Source organism: Amphibalanus amphitrite, unplaced genomic scaffold (genome assembly GCF_019059575.1).
Source record: "Amphibalanus amphitrite isolate SeventyFive unplaced genomic scaffold, NRLGWU_Aamphi_draft 001494F_arrow, whole genome shotgun sequence".
NCBI classification, from domain to species: domain Eukaryota; kingdom Metazoa; phylum Arthropoda; class Thecostraca; order Balanomorpha; family Balanidae; genus Amphibalanus; species Amphibalanus amphitrite.
In genome coordinates, this window is record NW_024882987.1 from 23,283 (window position 1) to 49,051 (window position 25,769).

Sequence of the window (25,769 nt, forward strand, 5' to 3'; positions counted from 1 at the left end):
CACCCTGTATAGCATCGGTGGAAAGGGAGCTGCAACTATAAACACTTAGGTAAGTATCACGACGGCTGTTAATTGTAGACGACAAAGAATGACGGGGTTGGTAAGAGACGCTGATTCGGCCATCGAAGCTACAATGAGGTAGACTTATGTATCGAGAGTACACGAACCTCCAGGCTCCACGAATCAAACTATTAAAACAGTTACATTTAAGGCGTACCGGTTTCGTCTATTGACTTCTTCAGCGCCATATGAAACAATTGAGCATCATTGATCTAGATAAAAATTAAGAATGAGAGAGTGAGAGTGAGAGAGAAAGAGAGGGAGGTGGGAAAAGAACAGAGAGGGAGAGAGAGAGAGGGGAGGGAGAGAGAGAGTGAGAGAGAGAGAGAAAGAGAGAGAGAGAGAGAGAGAGAGAGAGAGAGAGAGAGAGAGAGAGAGAGAGAGAGAGAGAGAGAGAGAGAGAGAGAGAGAGAGAGAGAGAGAGAGAGAGAGAGAGAGAGAGAGAGAGAGAGAGAGAAGTGAAAACATATTAGGTATATGCACCGTCAATTGATATAATACTATTTAGCTATTGTAATATCATGTTGCGAATAGATTACCAGTATAGCGCCTTTTGGGGCGACTAACGGAGCGAGCGAGGGGGTGAGTCTTGCACGTGCGAAATTTCGAGGGGGTACCTCCAACTGACTTGTGCACGGCACCCTACTGACCGGTTTCTAGCGATGTGCCAAATTTGAGCACAATCGGCCCAGCCGTTCTCGAGATCTGGGAGCGGCACCCTGCACGTGCGCACGTGCAAAATGGGTCCCAACTGACTTGTGCACGGCACCCTACTAACTGGTCCCTAACCGTGTACCAAATTTGAGCGCCATCGGTCCAGCCGTTCTCGAGATCTGGAAACGACCCCTGCACGTGCGCACGTGCAGCAGCACCCCAACTCTGGCACATGGATATGCAGTGCCTAGTGGGTGCCTACCTACATGCCAACTTTCAGCGCAATCGGCCAAGTAGTTACCGAGATATTGCAACAATTACAAAACTGACACCTCTTCGTTTTGCACGTGGCACGTGCATAAGGGGTCACCCACATGCATCGGGAATAGTCCAATACTTGGTAGAAGGAATGAAGCTACCCTACAAAAATTACCGCGTGTAAATCGGTCAAGTGGTTGCTGAGATATAAGCCTCGCAAAAGCGTCCGCACGGCCGGCCGGCCGGCCGGCCGGCCGCTCATACTCAGAAATTTCCGTTAATCTAAGGAAAGACTCCGCTCGCTTCGCTCGCTCCGTAATTACATGTTCACGAAAATATGTATGATTTCGTTTTATTTAGGAGGTACCCGACTACTCTGACCTTGTTCTCAGAAATACGTGCTATTTATTTCAAACGATTGATGTTGTGCTCGTTTTCTTGTTCCTTGTTTCATATGGCGCTGAAGAAGTCAATAGACGAAACCGGTACGCCTTAAATGTAACTGTTTTAATAGTTTGATTCGTGGAGCCTGGAGGTTCGTGTACTCTCGATACAATACTTGTCCATTTATAACTACAAAGGTAGACTTATGTTTGCAAAAATCGGTTATGCGGGAGGTTTCAATAAGTAACTATATTAATCATATGTGCAAGCATTACATCAGGCTGGTAATTGGTTTCCCTTGCATGTATAATTAATTTTCATGGGAACTGGAACATAACTTCTTTGTTAATGTAACGCAACACAAAGTCATTTCAATATCATCGAATAGTCATCAACGAGTGAATGCTAAGTATCTCAGATTGCCCAGAGAGTAAATCATTGCATGCGCGTAATGCTATGTATGATACGTGAACATTGAGGTGAACGGGCAGTGAGTTCTGTGAACAATAACTGTTGGAAGGTTGATTACGATAAGATCCATACCACCGAGCAGTAATCGCCACACAATTTGAGCATGTGGATCGCTCAGGATTGTCCATTACAATACAATATCACAGATCGATGTAAGCATGCATACCTGGAATGACTTACGTCTAAACTACGCAACAAGCTAGGTAAATAATCAATCTACAAAGGATCGCCATAGGAGAGGGTATGAGAACCAGCATGCGCCGCCACCGGTGCTCGACTGACCACTTTCCATCGCTCCTTGACCACGTGGCCCGGCTGAAGCAGGTCCTCCGACGTCATCGTTATGTTCTTGGTGAAGTTGTTGTTGTCGTCAGCCAGCGAGCCGGAGGCATGGTCGTCCGAGTGCTCACTCGAGTCCTCGCTCGACTCGACCCTGTCGGAAGAGAACAAGGTGGTCAGGTCAGTGGTCAGAGGTCAGGTTTGGGTGCAGTACGGTCAGGTCAGGGTGCAGTACGGTCAGGTCAGCGGCTTAAGATCAGATGAGCGCACGCGAGGGGCACATCAGCACGATCGAGTCAGTGTACAAGATGGTCAAAGTCAGGCCAGCATAAAGCAAGGCAAGATCAGTGTGGTCAGGTGAGCGCGGTCATGTCAGCAGTCATGTCAGTGCAGTAGTCAGCTCAGGTTTCCGGCATAATGTTTCGACACGCCAGAGCCACAACGCAGCCACGTCTGGCTCGTCTCGCAAACGTCGGCAGTGACGCATCACCACTAACCGGTCCGCTTTGTCAGTGGTGGGACTATAAGTGCCACAACCACTCTGCAGGTTCTCAGGCCTTTGACGGGCACAAATGGCCAAGAACATACCTAGTTCTAAGTCTGCTCACTGAAAACAATAACGTGTTATTACTCATTCAGCAACACAAGGTAGCTAGTTCAGTACGTGCCATTTGAAAACACGGCAACGAGGTTCGCCACGGTCGTTTACACCAACCGCACATAGTATAGGCGGTGGTGTGATGGACGGCAGGGGCCAGGCTATCATCAACTTGGCCGACGGACAACCTTGGCCTCAAATCACCTCATAAAGCTCCACTGTTATGACGTGCAGCCATCGCTATCATTTAGCCGCCGCCTGAGTTTACTCCGGCATGGGTGAAAAGACCGGCCGACTCGGCGAACCGATCAGAGACGCGTCCCGCCAACCGGCGTGTGATGTGTCTGCGAGCCATGGGTGTGTGTGCTGCCGCTGTTGGGCTGCCGAGACCCTGGATAGAGGGTAAAAGACTCCGCGGTGCACTACGAGGGAAGAATGGACCGGACAGTGTCGCGATGAGCTATTAGCTAACCTGACCGAGAGAGGAAGGAATGGAGGATGATAAGAAAGAAGGAAGGAAGGAAGGAAGGAAGGAAGGAAGGAAGGAAGGAAGGAAGGAAGGAAGGAAGGAGGGAGGGAGGGAAGGAGGGACTGGGGTCGGTGTCACGGCCAATGACGGAGCTAGCAAACAACTTCGTAACCGCAGGTTGTTTGAAATAGAGTAACACTATTCGTTAGATAGCGGATGGAAAGGTAGGAATGCTCAGCAGAACATCTGATGAACAAGATAGGATTTTTGGCATCAAAAGTTAATTAATAATTATCCATTTAATCCCACACAGGACTGCTGTGAAGATCAAATGTCTGTATAAATAAATAATGATGAAGCATGTTTAATGACGGAATATAATTAACGGCCCTCTGCCGCCATCAAGGGCAAGGGGTGCACTTGGGCGAGCGCGCAGAAGCCGACGGCAGTGGCTGGTGCCGACAGGATGCAACACCAGTGGCCGAGCGCTGACAACCGACGGCAGGGCTGGATCGTCACGTCTGCGCTGAACCGCTGGGCGACAGCAGGGACAGATCCGCGGACTGGTCAGGTCCAGCCGTCCCCTGCTGCGCCGCTGCTGGCAGACAGCAGGCGTGGATCCACTATAACTCGTCGGAGAGCAGGGTGAATCGTTAACTCGTCAGTCCGACCGTCCCCTGCCGCGCTGCTGGCAGACAGCAGGGGTGGTCCCGCTAACTCGTCAGGTCCGTGCTAGCCGACAGCAGGGGTGGATCCACTAACTCGTCAGGTCCGCCGCGCTGCTGGCAGACCGCCAGTGCGTGGGGCGGTCTCTGCCAGGACTCCGCCACTGACGTGGCCTCCTGGCCGGCACCAGTGGGCATTGACCGTCACCAGCGGAGTGGAGGACACCAGTCGCTGGCACTAATGGACGACACCAGTGGGCGACACAAAGTGGCTGAAGCCAGTGACTGTCACGATGACCGGCACCTTTGATGGCAGCAGTGGCTGAAGTTGACGGCCAAACAGACATGCATGAACGGATCCGGGATAATTCAATGCTATGCATGAACGCCACCAGTAAATTGTACAAGCCGAGCCGACGTCCTTTCGTGGGACAATTCATAGGCATGCCGTTTTCTCTATCGCCGACCGGGAGTCAGCTGTCACTGCTGGATCTCACCTGTTGTATCTCTAGCACTGCGGTCAGCGGCGAACTTCACAGGCACAGAGACGCGCCCACCGGCCCACGGGGGGCGATCCGCCGCGACGAAGACGCCTTCACCATCAACACGAGAGGCAATCAGCACCGCCAGAGGAGCGCGCTCCACACACACGGCCCGCCTAACACGGCGGCAGCACAGGTGACGCCGGCGCCGGCGCCACTGGCTCCCGGCCCCGCCAGCACAGAAATAACCGCCGCCACCGCCACCGCCGCGCCGGGCCAGCTGACTATCGGTTACGGCCGGCGCCGACGGCCGACCAAGGCCAGCGCTCGGGTCACACGGTGACCGAGGTCGGGTCACGGCTGTCCACGGGTCGGAAGGGGGACCCAGGGGTCACCGATGACCCCGCTGGGTGACCCAGGGGTCACAGCTGCCCCCAGCTGGCGGGCGACGCCTGGGTCAGTGGCCAGTAGGACAGCGGCTGCCGATATATCGATCAGAGGCCGACGGCCGTTCGGTCACACACCCACGGCGCGCTCGGTGGATGTCGGCGGGCGCGACGCTCCGCCACCGGCGCCTCTCGAGTCGGTCGACTCTGAACCTTTGCCGACCAGCCTCGGCTGGAGGTCAGCCCCGTCCGCGCCAGGGGAGGCGCCGTGGCACGCCCCCAGCTGGCAGCCAGACCGCTGCCGACGACGGCGCCGCTCTGGACGGCGGCAGAACTCGGCCGCGGCGCCGCAGTGCCGCAGCGGAGGGCCGGCAGGCGCTACAGCTGGTCGACCCCCAGCGTCACAACTTACAGCCGGGAGCTCAACTGACGGCTGGGATAAAACAACTGGGCACCGCCAGCCGACAGCGAGCACGGAACAGCCGGCAGACACTGACTGTCGAGCGGCGATAACAGTCCAGACTTTAAACCCCCGCTCGACACTGCGGTACCCCTTCCCCGGCGCTCTATGGCTCTACAATCTACATCTATCCTCCCTGGACCATCAGTACCCCTAACCTCATCCCCTTCGTTCCAAACCCCTTTCCCTCTACGGCAGCCCAACGGACAAACCGGACCTGCTCGGTGGCCATCCATCCAGAGACGGACGCTAACGCTGACGTGTCACGAGCAGGGTCGCACGCTGCCAACTGGTTAGGTTTCCCCAGACGTGGTACCGACAGAACGACGACAGACGACGCTGACGACACGAGACCGATGGGACCGTCGAGTCGTGCCATTTGGGAAGCCGGTCGAGTGGCCGGGTCGGGAGGCTCACCTGGTTGTTGGTGTCAGTTGATATGGACAGGGACACACCATGCCTTCGCGCCGCCACGGTTCGATACTGTCACCACCACCAGCGAGCACCAAGCAACACTGTCGACCTGTGCGCAGCGGAGAGACGACTGTCGACCGGTCACGGCGCCGCGGGGAGACTGGGTCAGCGACTGTCCGCCACCGGCCCGAGCGCGGCACGTCTTCAGGATCAAGGTCAGTGGGCCAGACAAAGCCAGTGGGTGGCACGTGCCGGAGCCGTCAGCGCGGCCCTGTTCCCCGACGGGCCCCATCGCCACCGTCGCATTGCTCCAGTTGGCAGCGGAGGCGAGCGGTGGGACCGCCGCCAGCTCTGCCGATAGTTCGGCGTCGTGACGCCATGCTCGACCTGAGGTCACACTGCACTTGCAGAGTGCTCGGGTCAGCATTCACATCAGCGGAGGGCAGCCGGGCCGGCCAGTGCTCCACTCGACAACCCGTACCGCTCCCGAAGAGTGCGCGTCTGCCGCTGTCCTGTCCGTTCGAGCGGCGATGCTGGTAGAAGGCGCCACCGACGATTTAAACCGAGTCGAGTCGACAGGTGTTTGAGGGAGGGGGCGAGTGTGAGGGGGGGGGGGGCAGGACCGCTTCCAGGCAGCTGGCCCACGTCACTTGCCAGAGAAATCGCTTCAAAATGACCCATGAAAATAAAGCTTCGGCCCAGGACACCACTGTTCAAACAAGCTTCAGAGAAAAATGCTTCCACTCCGCAGAGATGTTTGAAAGCGGCGTCCAGTTGACCATAATATCTCTGCAAAACTCACTGCCAGCCGGATACTTGGCGTCTCCAATCAATGCAATGAGCAGGCTTCAAAAGACTCCATGCAGGAAGGAGCTGCCTCTCCTCTGCTTTATTAGCGGTGCTACGGAAGAGACCTGGTTCCGCCAAATAAAATGCCGATTATAGTTCGAGAGCATGCATGCTTGTGGGCGCGTCGTATGCTAGATCACCTAGGCACAGTGCGAGCGGAAATCGCGCAGCAGCTATGAACGGCGACATAAGTCGGATGGTGTCCGAAGGCCGCCCCTGTCCGGCCGAGTCTCGTCGCTCTCCGACTGTGAGTCAGTCGAGTTCTGTTAGGGCATCCCGCCTTCCCGGTACCACCGAGACGTGTAAACGGTTCGCCGGCAGCTCGTCTGCGAGTCAGGCGCAGACAAGCAGCCGGCGTCGGCACCAGCCGACGAACGGCATCCATCTTGGCAGTGAAAGAGCACTTCATTTGGACGCAATTGCTTTGCAGCAGTTGAAATAAACTAAAATGGATGTTTCATTAATCAAAAGTATGCAAATTAACTCAGACTGCTCAGAGGCAGACAGGAAATGTCTGACTCACAACGACGACACGGGCCTGGAGCGCCGCGGGAGACAGGAGTAGGGCCTAACCGGTGCACTGTGGGGGACAAAAGAAAACCGGTCCAGTCCGATAAAAAAAAAAAAATATTGACACCACCCACTCCGAAAGACAGAACAGAGTCCAGACCCGGCTGCGAACCGGCCCCCGCTCGCTGCGGGAGACTGAAAAGACCCGAGTACAAACAGGCCTGCAGTGCAGACCCGTTCCATACGGACCAACAGAACAGACCCAGCCCACTGCGGGAGGCAGACCCATCCCGTCCACGGCCGTCCACCGCCAGCCGCCGGCCGTCCGGTCGAGTTCAAGGCTCGCCGCCGCCGCCGCCGCCGATCGACCGTCCGTGGCGGGCGGCGGGCGGCGATCGACCCCAGAGAGTTGGCGGCGCCGCACCGCCGACCGGCCGGCGCCGCTGCTTACCGACCTGTACCGAAGGTACAGAGGGGGAGGGGTCCCATGTCTAGTGTCTACCTATCACTGTACGGCGATAGGGCGTCCCGTGAGTCCGTTGGATGTGAGAGGGTGTCCCATGTCCACCAGCGCCCGGGCACAGCGGGAGGGTGTCCCATGTCCACCAGTGCCACGGCATGGCGGGAGGGTGTCCCATGAGTCTACCGAAGGGGGAGGGCGTCCCGTGAGTCCATCAGCGGAAGGAGGGCTCCTTGTGCTTGCTAATGGCGCGGTACGGCCAGAGGGTGACTCGTGAGCTCATTGATTGTAGCAGGGCGTACCGTGAGACCACCAGAGTTACGGTGCGGTGTGATGGCTAATGGACTCGCGAGTAGTCATTGGCTACTCGCGAGTCCATTGGTGGTGGAGAGCGTCCCATGAGTCCATTGGTGGAGGGAGCGCAGCCTGTGCTCACTAGTGGCATGGTACGGTGGGACTGTGTCTAGGCCCCACCAGTAGCATGGTGCAGTGAGAGGGCGCCTCATGGGCGCATCCCAGCGGTACAGTGCAGTGCAAAGGTACATACGCTCACACGTCATAACACTAGCCGGCGTCACTGGGTAGCCCGCAGGGATCACAACATGCACTCTCCACTGAACCAACTACCGAGAAACTTCTCAAGGAATCACCGGCGGCAGCTGACATTGACGAGCGAAACAGATGGGTAGAAAACCGACAGCTGTCAGCGCTAAGGCCAGAAAACTAATAGAATTGGCAGAGGTCTATTGTCGCACGGTACGGCATCCAGTATGCTAGCAGATGCCGCCCGGTGCATTGTATGTGGGCAGACTGCGTACTGGATGACCTCTGCATTTTGCACTGATGACCTCTGCAATCCACAGGTCAGCCAGTGCGCGGTACGTGACCTCTGCAGTTCACAGGTCATCCAGTGCGCGGTATGTGGGTCATCTGTTGAGCCGAGCGGCAACAGCGGCTCCGCCCCCGGAACGCCGCCGGCCAGGAATCGATGGCGGCGGCCGGCCCGGCCCGGAAGGGATGCGCACGGCGGCGCCCGAGAGCCAGAGACACAAAGGGAGGTATAGGACAGCAAACATTGTCCCAGGAGCGAAGCGGAGCACTGGCAGGGTGCGGAGAATGTGTAGGAACAGGACAGCGCAGGGCGGCAGAGGCGGAGGCATTGTGCCAGGCATCCCTTTACGATCGTCTTTGCTAAACGTAGGTAGCCAGCGAAGCTTGTGATCTCTACAACGCTTGACATTACTTTAAGAATGCTTGAACTTCTACGAAGCGCGAGCCCCTGGAAATTAGCATCACCGCCAGGTAGTCAGGCACCCACTATCATCTAGCCGACAGCACTGACGTGATACGCCACCATCCCTCATCTGAAGGCTCCAGCGTACTCGGTGGCGTGCCTGCACCGAGTCTGTCCGACCTGCCCTGCTCTACCAGGCCTGCACAGTGTCTGCGGGCCACTGCACACACAGACCCGACCACTGACGGCCGCTCCAGCGCCAACTGACGTCCTCGGCAGGCACAAAAAGAACCGTTACCGTCAGAGTCGTCCGGGTCGCGCGGGTCGAGCTGCCAGGCGCCGGGAGGGGCTGTGCCAGGTGTCAGTCGGGCGGTCCTGCGCTACCGGCAGCCAGCGAAAACAGGAAACAATAGCCTCCTGGTGTGTACTGGCGGCCCGTCTGCTGCCCTGACCGGGTCGGTCTGTGATGGGTTGGGGTCAGGAAGAGGAAGGAGTTCACACTGAGGGTCAGATCGACGCGCTGGCACTGCTGCTCTGATCGGGCGGAGGTCCCGGGCCAGAGCTTCATGGCCTCGAAGGTAACCATCTCCCGTCCGGAGGTGCTTTGTAAACCTTTAAAAGATTGATGACAGGACAGACTGCGGCTTATAACCTTGACTTAGTTAGTGGTTGGGAGCGATGAAGTGCTGAACCGGAAAGTCATGGTGATCAGCTCCCTTGTTCCTTGATACTGTCATTAATTTTCACAGCAGTAAGCACTTTAGCGAACACAACGTTTGGGACTAATCAATTAAGGTCTTTACCTAATTGTCACTGTCATGTCATTGCCACTGTAATTCCGTTTTACTGCTGACCTTATAATGTATGTAAATGCCCAAAATACATGTTTTTAACTACCTATGTTCAGCTTAAAATAAATGGAGGTGAACGTCAGAAGTTTTCAACCAGTCGTCAAGCAACTATGTACTATTCCGAAATCAACTTTAAAGCAATGACAAACCGACGCATTACCTATTTCCATTAGTAAAGACCAAAGCAGAGAAGGATAGAATTCGATAAAAGAATGGCACATGCACCGATCTCACCATTAGTGGTCAGGACTGCGGAACACTTGCAATGGACGCTCTGAACCGTCAGCTCCGGACCGGCAGCTCCGCTCCTCGCTGACCGTCTGACAGCCACGCTGGTCATGTCACCGCCAGTGGACTCCCCCCCCCCCTCCCCCGGACAGCATCAGCACCTGCCCGCCAGTCGATAATACCATTCTGATGAGGCACGAGAACTACGCGCCGACAAAAAAGGCGCTGCGTCCGTCCCCCCATCCCCGCAGTCCGCAGTGCGCTAATATCTGATTGGCAGCTAATACGCTAATGCCGGGCAGCACCACTGATTGGGTGTCGTCGGCGGGGGATGGGACGACGAATAGTCACGAGCCAGAGCGTCCCGGCACTCCCCTCCCTCTGAGCTATCCAACGCCAGCGGGGATGACCGGATGATACCTCTGGAGTGTAGGAAAAGCCGCTGAGCTGCTGACAGTATCATCGGGAGGATTTCGCATGGCACGCGCACGCACGAATGAACAGACGCTAATATCCGGCATCCCGTGAGAGGGGAGGGGCGATCAGCGGGATGGGTAGCAAGGGAGGGCCATATGGAAGCAGAATGCCAGAGGTTGCAGAAGGTAAACGCAAAAACGGAGGGCTGCCACCCAAGATATTCAAAGGTCACATGGGATTTTTAATTTTCAAATGACCTTTGGATGCGAAAACCTCGTCTACTGCGAAGAACAATAGTCCCGTGTTGTGCTGTCCATAGCGCCGATGATGAGAGTCGCTGTAAATTCAGAGCCACTATACAAAGTGCACAACATGTGGAAAGAGCCGCTGAATAACCGCCATATACCAGTGCAGGCTGCAGCGGTGGATGGTCGAGTGGACGGCACTGGACGCCCGACCAAAGTTTGTGCCGGAGGCTCTCGGGCACCGTTTGGGCTATGGAGAGGAGGCGTTCGGTGGCGGCAGCAGCAAACGACCTAGCACCGCACCGGTGCACTGACGGTGGTAGAAGGAGAATGATGGCACCACTAGTATGACTAATGACTATCCCCCTCCCCTCTCAGCTCCGTGGGTCCGTCGGCAAAGTTTACACCCACAACGTACCCGGGCGCCAATAACCGCCGGTGGGCGCGGCCGCGTGCCATGGACACCACAGCGCTGGCCAGCCGGCCAGCGGCTCCTATTTTCGGGACGGGCCACCTCTGACCACGGGGCGGCGGTCAGAGGTCAAACGACCTGGTCGAGCGATGGACCGGGTCGGCGCGGCTATGTTTGGTGTCTGTCCGCCGCTCGCTGGGAAAGCAGGCGGTCCGCCGGCGGATGGCGCCTGGCGGGGTAGGCTGTACCGCGGGACACGCCGGCACGGCGGTGCAGCATCGCTAGTCGCTACAGGCGTGAAGGCGGAGACTGCGATAAGCTCTCGATATTACAGAGCCTGCAGGGCGGTGGTGCATCGAAAATGTAGCGGCAATGACGACGGTAGACTGGAAAAAAGCTAGAAAAGTCCCCGCTCGAATGACGTGGTCATGCACGAGCGCAAAATGACTCTGCCGTCGATACGCCATAAAACCCCGAGTCTCAACAAACAAGCAGGCAATGTAGTGGTATTGTTTCGTGCCAGGTGATGGCAATTTGGCAATAAGCGTGGTCCAAATACCGGGTGACTCAACCGGTGGACCACCCCGCCCCGCGTTACAACGGTGCTACAACCAGTCAATTTATCAAGGTACAGTTTCATAATTGTGTTGCTGGAAAGATATATCAACAGTGTTTAGTGTATCATACTCACATACTAGTGTTAATTATTGCTATATCATTATGTTGAAAGCTTAACCCTCGCATGTGTGCGGCGTTTGCCAGCTTCTAATGTGTAGGGGGGGGGGTCGGTTGGACCCCCCCCCCTTGCCGTTTGGCCCCTGATCGAGCTAGAGCTTCGCGGAAAAAACGAGCGTGTTGCCCGTGACGAGAGGAAGCCGATGATACCCAATTTTAAGGTCCTAGGTCACTGGTTGACCTTCCAGGTCAGGTCAATGACCCAAAGTCGGGAAAATCGGGACCTGTTAGAAAGTCGTAAAGTGTGGCTGCTAAGGGGTTTTTCGGGGTGCTGATCACGAATATCGTGTTAGTTTTGATCACAGATGATGTCTTGAAGCATTTAGACCAGGTCGGGTCAGGTCAGGTCAGGTCAACCAGTAGGCGTCGTGACGGGTATTCGTAGTACGTGTCAACCGCCTCTGACAGCTTCGTAACATGTTACGAAGTCACCAAAACTACTTCGTAAATGTTCAAATGGTTGCTAAATTCGAATTCAGCTCCAAAAACTAGCCTAGAAACATGTAAAACTCGAAAAAGTGACCCGAGGTCACCCGAGGTCACCAAAGGTCAATGACCTGACCTGACCTTCAGGTGACCTTGACACACACGGGAGTAACATCAAATCACATGTTTGAACGTTTGAAACCACGAAAAGCTTGCAAACACGCGGCTAGTGCGAGCCGACATACGCGAAATCGCGATTCCGGCCAAACATGGTCTCGGAAAAGAGGTCACAGGTCAAAGGTCATTTGGGTCAGGGTCATGAAATTTTCAGGGTAGGTGTAAAATTGATCAATGCGAGGGTACTGAAAATTTCGTCGCGATCGGCCGCTTTTTACGCGAGTTATTCGCGAAAAACCATGGGGGGTCCATCCGACCCCCCCCCTACACATGCGAGGGTTAAAGCGCTTTAAAATAATGCATTTTATTCAAGTGCACACTCCAACTCAGCTCGAGCGCCAGTCAACCCCCCCTTTCTTATGCATAAATTAGTCAGGACAAAAAGCTGATAAATAGTAAGGCGAAGCCAAAGCTTGCCTCGTGTCCAGCTAAATCCAGTGACAACAATAGAGTCGCTATCGTTACTGGTGATAACATTAGCCATCAAAGCAGGACGACAGCAAGATGGGAAGCATCAGCGGACCAGTGCAAGAAGCAAACGACCCTAACCGGATCGCGCCGGCGCTGGACAGCCACTTCCGACTGGAAGTGGGCGCCGCTGACGTCACGCCCTCCCCACTCCAAAAGTGGGCGTCCGACAGTCAGAACTGGCGACCCAAGTTTCCTCAGGTTCCCCTCGCCCACTGCGTTTCGATGGAGAAGTACCGTAAAGTGGGGCTATTTGAGACAGTGGGGCTATTTGAGACAGTATTTAAAATCGCTATAAAATGAAGATCGTTTGATTTTTGTTTGATATTTTTGCACAGGGAGGTGTGGAATCGAGCAGTAAATCGTCTGAGCAAAAAATTAAGCATGAATCTTAAGTGGTTTTTATCTTATAGCAATTTTAAATACTGTCTCAAATAGCCCCACTGTCTCAAATAGCCCCACCTTACGGTACCAGTGTTTCTCCACTGCAGAGCGCAGTGTCCGCTGTCAGTCCAGCCATCAGGAGCAGGTGAGGGGGCCGCGCCACCCCACCCGGCTGGCTCCGGCGCTCCCCACCCCCAGAGAGCCCGTCGGCCGGCCGGGGGCTCGCTGCCGTATCGACCGAGCACACTCAGCGCCGACGGCGGCGGCGGCGCGCTGCAAGGGACGCGCCGAGTGCCGCGGACGGCGCACCGGAGACCGGAACGGAAGGCGAGAAAGGGACGGGAGACAGGAAATATGAGAAAGAATACAGAGAGCGGAGAACACAGGGTGGGTGAAGGAAACAAGAAACAGACGCGACTGTTGACACTTGACAGGAGTCAATGAACAGATGCCAGCGGTCGGGAGACGGTTGACTGGAGACAGTGGACAGATGGACAGAAAGCTATCAGTGTTATTTGTGACGGCAACTGTGTGTGGAGAATCCCGCTACCCGTTGACAGTCGGTAGACGGTCAGTCCCACCTGCACTGGCGCCGCTGGCCGCTGGTGAGACTCCGACACGGTCACAAACCACAGTCGTCGTCGGCGACTGGCGCGGTCGGACCGGGGCGACGCGCAGGCCGCCACGCAGCGCACACGGGCACCGACCGGACCGCCCACCGACGACCGACGGCCGACGGCCGGCGAGCGACACCCCATCTGGACGGAGGGGGCGGCGCATCCGACGGCACCCCACCCCCACTCACCCCAACCCGCCGGACAGCGCGGGGTGGGTGTGGGAACCGGGGCGGAAGAAATTCAGCGTCAAAGCGCCGGTGCAAAAAAAAAGTCATAGTGGTGACTGGCAATGCTCCAGGGTGACTATGGAGCATGAGTAAGAAGAGGAAAGCTAGATTGCCCTTCCAGTATAAGCATCGCCAGAAAGCACATGCATCGGCGTGCCGAAAGGTTGCTTGAAGGGTCCAAAGGATCCTCTCACATGGCCGAAGTAGGTTTTGTTTCAGTGCATGGGTAGGAATGATATCTCCTCTGTCCCGAGTACACTGACGGTTAACCCGCGCACCGACGGGGGTCTGCGCCAACTTAGTACCGACGGGGGGGGGGGGGGCGGATGACCGCCCCCCCCCCTGAGATCTCGAGAACGAAGCAAGATAGCGACAAGCGGTAAACGGCATCGGATACGCACGGACAAGGTCTACAATTTTTACTAAGGTCATTTTCAGGTCAGGTCAAAGATGACGTCACAGGGGTCGAAAAAGTCAAAATGGCGGCGCTAGATATGGAGAGGGTTTTTCTCGAATAACTTTCGAATTAGTCAAGATAGGAACAAACTAAGGGCATCATCGTGATCCTCTCGTCAATCCGCATCGAATGATATATATGTTGACCTCGAAAGGTCAAGGTCAAAGGTTGACCTCAGGTCACGTGACCTCGAGGTCATCATGTATATCATTCGATGCGTCTTGACGAGCTGAACACAATGAGACCATCCGCGCGGCTGTATCTTGTTCCTGTAAGGAGTTATTGGCAAAAAACCTTTGGTGACCTTTGATGACGTCACATGACCTTACAGCTGCCCAACAGCAAAACAGACCTCAAGGTAGTGAAGGTTGATCGCATGTGAAGTCATGTATGGTATATGGGGCCATTCCGACCCGTTTTAGTGGTAAAAACAGGGAGTTGATTTTTCCCCCATTGACTTATAATGGGGAGGTCGCGAAATTGACCTGACCTTAGGTCACCGACATCAAAATTCCGAGATATACAAATTGTAGCTACTAATGACCTAATAACATCCTGCGACTTTCAAAGGCCTCCGACATTTACTGTAGCTCTGGCACGGTGACAAAGTTGCAAAAAAGTGACTTGAGGTTGGGTCATTCAAAGTGACCTGGTGACCTGACCTTAAAAGTTAAGAGGTTCAAACTTGCACACCATGTGTAAAATTGATGAGAGAATAGTCATACCAAATTTCGCGGCAACCGCGGCGCGTAATCCGCGAAAAACCTCAGGGGGGGGCGGATATCCGCCCCCCCCCCCGTCGGTGCGCGGGTTAAACTAAAGGCGAGAGGTTGTTGTAGACAGCACATCCCGTTCCGTGGATGAACTCAATGCACTCGGTCTGAACATGACCCGAAAACAATAAGTGGTATTGCACTGTGCACACCATGCAACTCAGAGGGATTTCCCATTTAGACTTCAAGCAACACTCAAGTGGCGAAACACAACGCAACAAACAACGCCACAAACTCTCCCATTCTGCCTGTCCTGGATAACACCGTCGGTAGTTGCATATCTAGTCAGAACAGGGCCACCAAAAACACAACCATGTGACCTGACGTCACCTAATTGCGTGGCGCACGATTTCAGAGCGTTATCAAACAGCATGACCTGACCCTACGATCTGACATCACTGTTTGATCCCATTAACTGACCCTATGACTTAACCCGCGCCCCACTGGGGTCTGCGTATAACACGCCCTACTGGGGGGGGGGGGGGCTATTCATAGCCCCCCCTCCTAACTCCGAAACTACTGGGCCGATCGTCAAAATTCAAACGGCGTCTGATAGCCCCGCAAAAACTGTCGAACGAAACCTAATTTCATTGACCTCGAGGTCACCGATGACGTCACAGGTCAGGTCAAAGTAAAAATTATTAGCATTTTGGCTTCTTCACGTTTTGGGCTCTGGCCGCCGTCTTACAAGTCAGATCAGGCTCATTTTTGGTTCACACACTCGTGAACAGATGCTCTAGATACTCTGAGGGTACCAAACTTGTACTTTGATTTTCAGGTCAAGGTCAGGTCATCACAGGTCACGAAAATATTATATCATCCGTCGGTCACGTGACACATGTTTTATGGTCCATTTAGGCCAAACATTTCGAATTTGATGTCGTCTGTGTCATTCGAGGTCATTTTGAGTCAAATTTAGCTCAGGTCAGGTCACTTTCAGGTCAAAAAAGGTCAAATTTTGAAGTTAAATTTTTTCAACAAAATAGGTGTCTATTAGATGCAGTTTGAGCTCAGGAACACGATGGTGCTATTTATATTGGCGTACGATGTCAAATTCGTGCTGAAAAATTGATTTGAAAAATTAATAATTGTTAATTTTTTGCAATAATGCGTATAACTTGGCCATTTTTGAAGATATTTAGCTAAAACTTGCTAGAGTTAGTCATAATAATGCGTTCTATCACATATATTCCGGTTTTTTCGAAAAGTCAAAAAGTTTTTGAAAAAAATGTAAAAATATAAATTTTGAATTTTATTATAAAATTTTTCGAAATTTTCAAAATTTCGAAAATCCGAGATAGCAGTTTGATAGGGCAGTCTATTCTGAGTCCTCTCATGCAAAGAAATTGGATCTACCTTAAAAACTGAGCTCTTGGGAGCGATTGCCGTGGTTCAATGTTTTGCGTCGAAATCGGCCGAACATGACGTCACTCTGACGTCATTTCCGGCCGACTTATGGTAGGTACGAAGTTCAAATTTTGACACAAGGTGTCAAATTGATGCAGCCGAAGGTACTGAAAGTTTGGCGTCGATACGTCAAGCGGTTTGGAAGTTAGTGCAGAAAAACGGGAGGGGGGGGGGCTATAAATAGCCCCCCCCCCCAGTGGGGCGCGGGTTAACCACAAGAAATTACCTATGACCTGACCCCGTTGACCTGACCTTGTGGTCTGACCCCGTTGACCTGACCTGGTGACCCGGTCTCGCGGGCGGCGTCATGGCTCGGTATGCCCCGGCAGCGCCGGAGGGGCGCCGTGGCACAGGCTTTGTGCCTCCCGCGGGCCGGACCGGTCCGCCGCCAAAACACACACACCGGCCGGCCACCGCCACTGGCCACAGGAGCGCCTATTGTTACTTTTGTTTTATATTGTAACTTAGTCACGTTCCGCAGCAGCGGTGAGCTAAATGGTTACAGAACATCAATCAGATTTGAATTAATGTCAGAGTTTAGAATGTCAGTCAACATCTTTCATTACGCAAGTAGTCTGCAAGTTGCATTTCCGTACGCATCAAAACTAAAGCCTTTTGAATCTAGACATTTTCTGTCAATGCATGTTTTTCGCTAGTAGCCTAAAAACATACCACGATAAAAATAAAGACTTTTGTCGCATACCGTTTCTCTTTGACATCGAATCTTATCAAGTGAATCGTAGGTAACCAGCAATCACTTCGTGTCAAAATATCCCGAATCCGGAAGCCGAGCCCTCTTTTTTCGGCCATCCCTGTGCGGCCTTGGTGGAAAGACGGCAGCAATAAGAGAGCTATCAGCTCAATGCAGAGGATCATTGGCGTTCAGTTGTAAAAAAAAAACTGACCGGCGAATCCAGAGGATCCAAAACAAATCATCAGGCCAAGCAAACCATCGGCGACAATGGTCTCAGCAGTCAGCACCCAGCCAAGACCAAAGGACCTGAAAACCGCTTCTTGGACATACCATTGACAGACCACATTGATGTAGCCGGATAATTACGCGTCGATCCCCCGCTTTGGCCACATCTGACGATCAGTTGTCCGGTCAGAATACCGGAGCGGCCACTGTCGCACTAACGCGATACGGTCATTAGCGCACCAGGGGGCAAACCGAGATAGTCATCGGACCCACAGCGACACTGGACGCTAATGGCTGCCTCCCTACTCACCCGTGCAAAAAAAAAAACGGACACGGCAGGCTCTCATCGCCGTACCAAACAGCACGGCACAAGTCACAACTATGACCTAATGTTATACAAAACAGCGTTGAGGGATGGGTCCGTTAAATAACATCACCAATTAAAAATGATAGCAATTTGGCATCATTGGGCAAACGGTCGAAGCTGTTTCTTTTCGGAGACCTTAGCTCCAAGAACGTTTTTACGCTTCAAGTCCGACCTCCGGATTTCCCGTACCAGTTTGACGTCATACATCACGTCACATTCGGCCGAAATCGGCGAGAAAAGCAGCTGCCAGATGCCGCAACAGCGTGCCTGGAAGCGAATCAGAATCCTATTGAATTTCGGGAGCTTCCAGGAAAGAGTATAGCAAGGATTCAAGCGGTCGTAGGACAAATCATTAAAAGTAAATAATTGAAAAATATGCCTTTAAGTTGTCGAATTTAAGCTTTTCGCTCCTACCAAATCTTGCAAACGACAAGAAAACACTGGATGGACCATGCGGCTATGCACAAAACTCGCACACGATACGGGTGACGACAAAAAAGGGAAGAAAACAAAAATAAGATCCAAGTCATTGACAGAATGCCTACACATGAAATCATTGCCAGCCCACTGCAGAGCCACTGGGGCAGTAGGCATCTTAAAATGTATCCATGTGGACTGCGGACAGTCTAGTCAAGTTTCTGTGGGGACCGATCAGTTCCCCGTAGAAACAGTCTCCAGAGGAGCCAGTTCTGGTGTGGACAGTTGGTCAGCCTCTAGTCATGCCTTTGTGTGGATCAATCTCAGGTCATTTCTCCGTAGGTTATGAGTAAGGCCAGTCTGTCAGGTCTCTCTGAGGAAAGTCCCTCGCCAGCTCAGCTCTTTGGGGGGGGGGGGACAGCCCCTGGCCCCGGTTCTATCCGGTCGTGACCGAGAGCCGGCGGCCGCGCGGGCCCATCGATCGTCTGACCTCGGCCGTCGCACGCCACCCCCGCCTCGTTAGTCGGTGTCACTCTGACACGGACGCCGGTGACAACACGGCGTGACGTCAGAACGATGACACCGACGGCCGGCAGTCAGGCCAAATCGCCGGATTAAAAGAGAATAAACGCTAACGTGCGTATGAGGTTCTTCCAAAAACGGATGGCTCCGCTCGTTAAAAATGAACGAAAAACGATAGGACCGACCGAAAAGCACGATTAAACCCCTTGTCTGCACTTCAAAGCATTACGCGCTACAATCTGTCACGTCTTGTTGTTTTTTTGGGGGCATGTAAAAAACCCTTTATCAGTCGCTTTCAACCTCAAATTTCTACCAGGGATAAGACACAATTCTACGCAATGAAGCCGTGGCCGCGGCTCGGGTGTGCCCCTGCCCTGGCTGTAGCGGCTAGGGTATATGCTTACTGCACAGTGCACAATGTGAAGTGCGGCGTGCCCCATGCACAATTTACTCCGGGGCCTCGGATGGGATATCCCGTATAGCTGTGGTTACAAAACCTTTTTACTCCGTTTGGCCGCGACTGCGAGATGCCTATGCCTAAGGCCGATATAAATGGCTACATTTTTCAGCAAACATTCATCAACTGGTAGGCTTTAAACACCTATCTCGGAGCTTTTTCTGGTTGATTGGTAGGAATGAACAGGAACGAATGCGTTTTTTTGCTACGTCATACGTGCAGTGCTTTTTTGAGAGTATTTTAATTCATTTCCTCTGACGCGGCACTCAGAATAGTTTCATCTGTGGATTGTGGAAGGTGTTTTAATTGTCAAATACAAATACAAATGCGTTTTCTTATATTTGAGCAAGACCATTATGCACGTAAATGTAGATAAATGGGGCTGACAAGCTTCAAAGCAAGGCAAAGTGGCAAGTTTTCGTGTAATTTAACAGACATTTTTTAATCTGGTCTTTGAAGTGCATAAAATGTAATCATTTCAGTCTGTCATGTCGTGCACGGTTGTCCGACAACCATATCACTTCTCTGAAGTGGCCACGGACTCATAGGCGTAGGAACAGGGGGGGCCGGGGGGGCCATGGCCCCCCCACTTTCGGAGGTGGGGGGGCCAGCAATGTTAACTGGCCCCCCCACTTTTCGCTGACTTAAGTGTCTGTCTGTACCTACCACCCGGTACCCTAAACACCAGAACTTGACAACTATTCAGTTTGCCCTTTAGTGAAGATTCCCTTTTGTTTCTACAGCGTTATTGACCGCAATTTCCTTCACTCAATGAAGAAAACCATATCAGAGACAAGACTTTGAGTCCTGGTGCCGCAGCATTTTGTTGATTACGATGCACGAGACAGGCGAGCACTGAAAATGTATAAGACAATACTAGCACGGTGCAGGAGAATGCGTATACAAACGACCAACGCTTGACCAGATCTGCTTGGGGTCGGCATAGTTCGTCAAAGGCGTACTAGCTGGGGGCCAGGGTGACCGTGCCCCCGCCTCGGTTCAAACAGGCTGGGGGCCAGCAATGTCTGTCTGCCCCTCCATTTGGCCCCTCCCCCGAACAAACGATGGGCCCCCATGGGTGTATGGGGCTCTGGCACTCGATTGTCACGAGGCTCAAGAATCCAACGCCAGCTATTAACAGCTCCCAAACCAGTCTTTGAGGGTCCTACACTGATCTCGGAGGGCCCTTCAGTGGCGGTCAAGCGCCCACATTGACCACTGAGAACCCACATTGACCTCTGAGGGTCCTCCACTGGCATTTGAGGGCCCCTAAACCGGCCTCAAGGGCCCAGCCGGCGTCTGAGGGCCTCACACCGGCCTCTGGTGGCCCCATTTCTGTCTCTGGGGTCCCAAGACTAACCTTTAGGTGCCTCTGAAGGCCCCGCACTAAATTCTGGAGACCCGATGCCGGCCTCTAAGGGTCCGCATCGGCCTCTGAGGGTCCATCTTGGCCTTAGGGGTCCAGCGCCGGCCCATGCCGGTCTGTTACGGCCCCACACTGACCTCTAAGAGCCCATGCATGCTGGCCTGTAAGGACCCACATTAGCCTCTGAGGGCCTTGCACTGGATTCTGAAGACCGATGCTGGCCTCAGAGGCCCATCTTGGTTTTTGAGGGCCTTCTGCTGGCCTCTGGGGTCCAACGCCGACCCATGCCGGCATTTTAGGGTCCCACACTGACCTCTGAGGGCCCATGCTGGCCTGTAAGGACCCACATTAGCCTCTGACGGCCCAAGTCGGCATCTAAAGGTCTCAAACTGCTCTTTGCAGGCCCTGTACTGGTCTCTGAGGGCCTTAACCCTCGCCGGCCGAGGGGGCGGGGGGGGGGGGTGCCGCCCCTCCATAGTTTTTTTTTCGCGATAGCTCCAAACACGCCGGCGATAGAGAGCTGAAGCTTCGCATACCTGACCTTTGAATCAAGCCGGAGCTGTTGACACCAACCGCATTTTCGGGTCAGATCAGGTCACTGACCTATGAGGTCATAAGTGAACCTCTGCACGGTCTTCAGATGTCGCAACTTCGCAACGCCCTCACTGCCAGAGGAGATTTCACAGGGAAATGAACCTTGCAGGACCTAGTATCCATTAGGAGTCTCACAGCTTGTACATCTCGGATTTTCCTAAAGGTCATATGAGGTCAGGTCATTTTCGTGACCTTACCATTAGGTATAAGTCAATGGTGATAAACTGAAAACTTTTTTCCTGGCGCCGGGAACGATCTCCAACTATCTCAAGCACACCGAATCGTGATTTCATGCACTCCTTGCAAGGTTCGATGCGTCACTTTTGCAATGTTGACCTTGCGCGACGTCATTTACGGCGTTATAAGGGTCATATTAGTTTTTTTGTCAATAACTACCTAGCAAATTGAGGTAGTGGGTCGGGAAAGCCACCAATGGACTCGGGAAGACCTTCCGAATCAAATGATATGAGACATGACCTCATTCGACCAATTTCGTGACCTGGGGGCGCTGACCTGACCGTGACCCGAGGTCAACACCCTAAGGTTACCTCACCCAAACAAAAAGTATATCATTCGACGCGCCTGAGAGAGGCGAATACGATGCTGGCAAAAGCGCGGCTCTGCGCCCTGCGGCCGTTTCTTGCGAAGTTATTCACCAAAAACGAAACCGTCCCTTGAGGTACTTGACATGACCTCAGGTCACCGGTTGACCTAGGACCTTAAAATCGGGTATCGATCTCTGCGTCTCGTAACGGCGCACACGCTCGTTTTTTCCGCGACGCGGTAGCTCCACCTGGGGCGAAACGGCGAGGGGGGTCGTACCCGCTCCCCGCCCCCTCGGCCGGCGCGTATGTAGAAAACGTATAGGGCCGGGCCGGCGAGGGTTCAACTGGCCTCTGAGGGCCCAGACCGGCCTCTAAAAGTCCCACACCGGCTTCTGACAGTCAATTAGCCCAGTTGCAGTGGTCGCTGATATAAAACCTCTTAAAAACGTTACAGGCATGGCTGAGCCTAGCTGGGCCGTTCATGCTTATTTTTATAGGTAGGTATATTGAAAAGCGTCGCTTTGCACATTTCACGCTTGCTCGTAATGAAAAAGTTGCTGGATGCCTCTGGAATTTGCATGGGTGTCAACGGCTGCGGAGGACAGGGGAACGCGTCCATCAGTTTGAGTTAATTGACGGGAGTCTCCCTGAAATTTAACCAATTTTATTTTTGTTTTTGTCTCGATTTTTTTTTTACCTCTGAGCATGTTTGCGAAAACAAAGTGGCCGAAATCCGGGCAGAAATTGGATTTTGGGGGGAGGTTAGGTTTTAGACCTCTGGGAGCCTGGCCCCCCCACTTTCGAAAACGTTCCTACGCCTATGCACGGACTACTTGCATTTGTGACAAGGCCAGGAACAAAGCCATACAGCTGAATCAACTACTTCTGCCACCCAGAAGCCACCTGTCATCCTGTGACAACCTCTGAACAACAGTTCAACGGCCCCAACCGAACAACCAACGGACTGACACTCCGAGTCCGACCGACAACCAACCGACCAACCAATACCATCGCATAACAATGCAGAGGCCTGCCCTCTCCCGGAACCACCCGGACAGGTGCAGTAAGCTGACACCGGAAGTTACGCCTCACCTGGGTCTGGGGGTCATGTCAGGTGTCGGATGTCCTGGGGCGACCGATGGCGGATCGACTCGACACTGCTACAGCGTCCTCGGCACCGAGCGCCGGCTGTCTCGGTTCACACCACAGCGTCTCGGCTCAGAGTCGCACTCGCACGCGCTCTGAGCGGTCGGTCACACACGCACTGGTGGAGGAGCACGGCGGGCCGTTCTCTGCTGCGGCCGTGCCCGGTCGTGGCCCGGTGAGCCGCCTCGGTGAGAGGTCTCCCGTGAGCGGCCGCCAGCCGACGGTCGACTGTCACAGGGCCCAGCTTCTGCCCGCTCGCCGAGGCCGAGACGGCTCTGTTTAGCGCTGCTGGCCGCTCGCCAGAGGTGCACACACCACGGCGCGCCGGTCCCGCGTTTGCGGCCCGGCCGGCCGCACGCGCTGTCTGTCGGGTCGGCCGCTGACCGCGCGGCCGGCACGTGCGGCACGGGTTGCACACGCCGCCAAGCGCCCGACACGAGTGGTATCCACTGACAAAGGCCGGGACGTACCGGACTATCTGGAGCGAGACCGGCCAGCCGGGCAGCATGCCCTCTCTGTCCAACTGCGGCTACTTCCCAGGAGCCCGCAAAATCACCGACACTGTACTCAGAAGAAGCAAAGACGATTGCACGCCCACAAGTGGGACCATGGCGCACGAAGCGGGGACGGGTTCAGCACGGTGGGCGGACCGCCTGCCGTGGGTTTGGCTGCGTTCGTTGGTCCGTTTGCGCAGTTCGGTGCCGTTCTACGAACAGTGCGTCAGCGGCCGTCCCAGTAGGATAGCGGCGGAACCTCAGCCAGCTAGAGACGAACCCGGTCCAACTCTCGAATGCAAAAACTCCGACTGATCCCGCACTATGTCATTGATCGCTGAAACAATAACGACCTGAGAAAAGCATTTCAGAATAAGTTTTTCGACGCAGAGAGCCGTTTCGGAACGATCCGGTTCCAGTGTCCTTCACGGGTTCCGAGTTCCGGTCAGCTAGCCAAGCTGGCAAAGCGCCGCTTCCTTCTGGAAACGCAGAGCGGCCTCACCGCGATGTTCAGACTAGCGAGACGTGTCACCCGTTCTTTGGGAAGGTCCGGACCGGGGTACCAGATGTGTCTGTCACCTTGGCTGGCTGCGCCGCGGTGGAGGGCGGCGTCACGCGCCCGGCCGGCTCTGTTCCAGGTCGGATGGAGGCCAGACGACCCCCAGACAGTTCCGGACGGAGGAGACGCGCAGCGGCGGACACCGGACATGGCTGGGACCCATCTCATACCGAACGGATGTCACGTCTGACGTCCGTCTATGCTCATGGCGAAATTCATCCGCAGACCGAATCCACAACATGACTTTATTGGGCGATTTACTTCAAGGGACACCACAAGAATACTGCTGTGAACTGTTTACTTGGCAACCAAGACAGCGTCCTTAGTGTAATCACGACACACTTTTATTATATCTAGTCATCAAAAGCATTGTTTCAGAAAACAATTATGTTACCTTACTTTTTCCATTCGGCTGTCAATTCATGGCGCCATCGTGTTCAGGCGCAATTAGCACAAGAAGTGCGCATAATTAAATGCTGTAGGTATTTCAACCAATTCCTGATTCTCAGAAAGCATTCACAAGGTAAGTAGGGGCGGATGGAGAGAAAGTATCTAACCGGTGTCAGATGGTGGGTGGGGGGGGGGGGGGGGCGAGGGGCTGAAAAAGTATCCAGCTGCCGTCGATTACTGTCTGGTCGGCCGCCAGCCCCCGTCTGCAGTGTGGCAGGGCACGAGTCCCTGTCACCTCTGAGAACAAATGGCAGCACGGGGCGCCAGCACCCCGCGGGGCCCCTGTGCCTCCGGTGACCTCAATGGGCAGCCAACGGGGTCAGCCCCACCTCGCCGCCGGATCAGGGGGTGTCCAGAGACGCGTCATCCCACCTGGGTCTGAGCCGACCGGCGCTGGAACGTCCAGACACGCGTCACCACACCTTGACCTGGCCGGCCGGCGCTGAGGGGCAGCGGGACAGACCGGCCGGTGAGCCGTGGTCAGAGTGGCGACAGGTCAGAGGTGGGCGGCGCGCACGAGCCCCTGACAACGTCGCAGGGGCACCAACCAGTTCAGAAGTGCTTGCGAGATCGCATTGGGTATTTATAGAAATGCGCCTGCTCTGAATGAATTCAGCTTCCAGTACTCTAGGCCTTTTCGGACTTATGGTTGGCATAATCCGCAAGGTCATTTCGTGTCCAGTCAATTCGCTTGGATCAGTTACCTCTGTGCTGCTACTTCATGTGCTTTTCGATTTCATCACATATTTGTGAAATGAGCGGCGCTTCGTGAATCTAATAATACCGATGTACAATCGATTTGAGTTGAGAACCTTGCAGTCCTGCTGTAGCAGGACAATTCAGAAATGTGCTACAAATAACCGCATTTCAAGTGCATCAACCTATAGGTTAGGTGGTATACCATGTCTCAGAGGACTGCATCTCTCCTAAGCCGAAGGCTCTGGAGGGCTGCGACGCTAGGTACGCGACCGCAATGAGCTGCAGGGAGCCGCTGGCCGTTAATTCGTCCTCGCCTTCCTCAGGAAAAACCCATCCACATCCCCCCACGCTTCACCTTCTGGACTAACAGTCACCTCAACCAGACAGCCGGTGGAGAGAGCGGTCCCACACGCACCAGGGCCACTTGCTCTCCCGGGGTGACCGTCTGGGCGGCGGGGCGGACTGCCTCATCGGGACGTTCCTGTCCCAGTGGGACGGTCTCTGCCGCTGCGGCGCACCGTCGGTGGCCCGCACAGTCCAGTGTCTACACCTTATTATCCTATAATCCTAAATCCCTGCAATGGCCTCTTCAGGCTTGATCTCAACAAAGCAAAAACCAAACACTCGCCGCTGAACCACAGGGATCGCTATAAATACCTACATTATTCTCACGATTCAAACAGTTAAGAAACACCTCATATAATTCATTAATCAGAAATACGATAGTCTCTTCCATCTCAATTGATGTAACAGATGATGCTACAAAACTTTCTAGCC

At 54.1% G+C, this 25,769-nt stretch overlaps 1 protein-coding gene across 9 annotated transcripts in view; it reads right to left on the reverse strand.

Annotated features, from left to right (window-relative positions):
• The window catches only part of LOC122373431 (serine/arginine repetitive matrix protein 2-like), a 47,618-nt gene that overhangs the window by 18,739 nt on the left and 3,110 nt on the right, over positions 1 to 25,769 (reverse strand). For 4 of the 9 annotated variants that reach the window (XM_043351491.1, XM_043351490.1, XM_043351487.1 and 1 more), the window contains exon 2: positions 2,110 to 2,260. In XM_043351491.1, coding sequence (XP_043207426.1) covers positions 2,110 to 2,119 — 10 coding nt within the window. In that variant the 5' untranslated portion in view covers positions 2,120 to 2,260. Of the gene's footprint in view, positions 1 to 2,109; positions 2,261 to 4,335; positions 4,546 to 13,557; positions 13,692 to 22,736; positions 23,012 to 25,769 lie in introns of those variants that run through there. The other 5 variants (XM_043351483.1, XM_043351488.1, XM_043351482.1 and 2 more) reach the window with 3 other exon arrangements.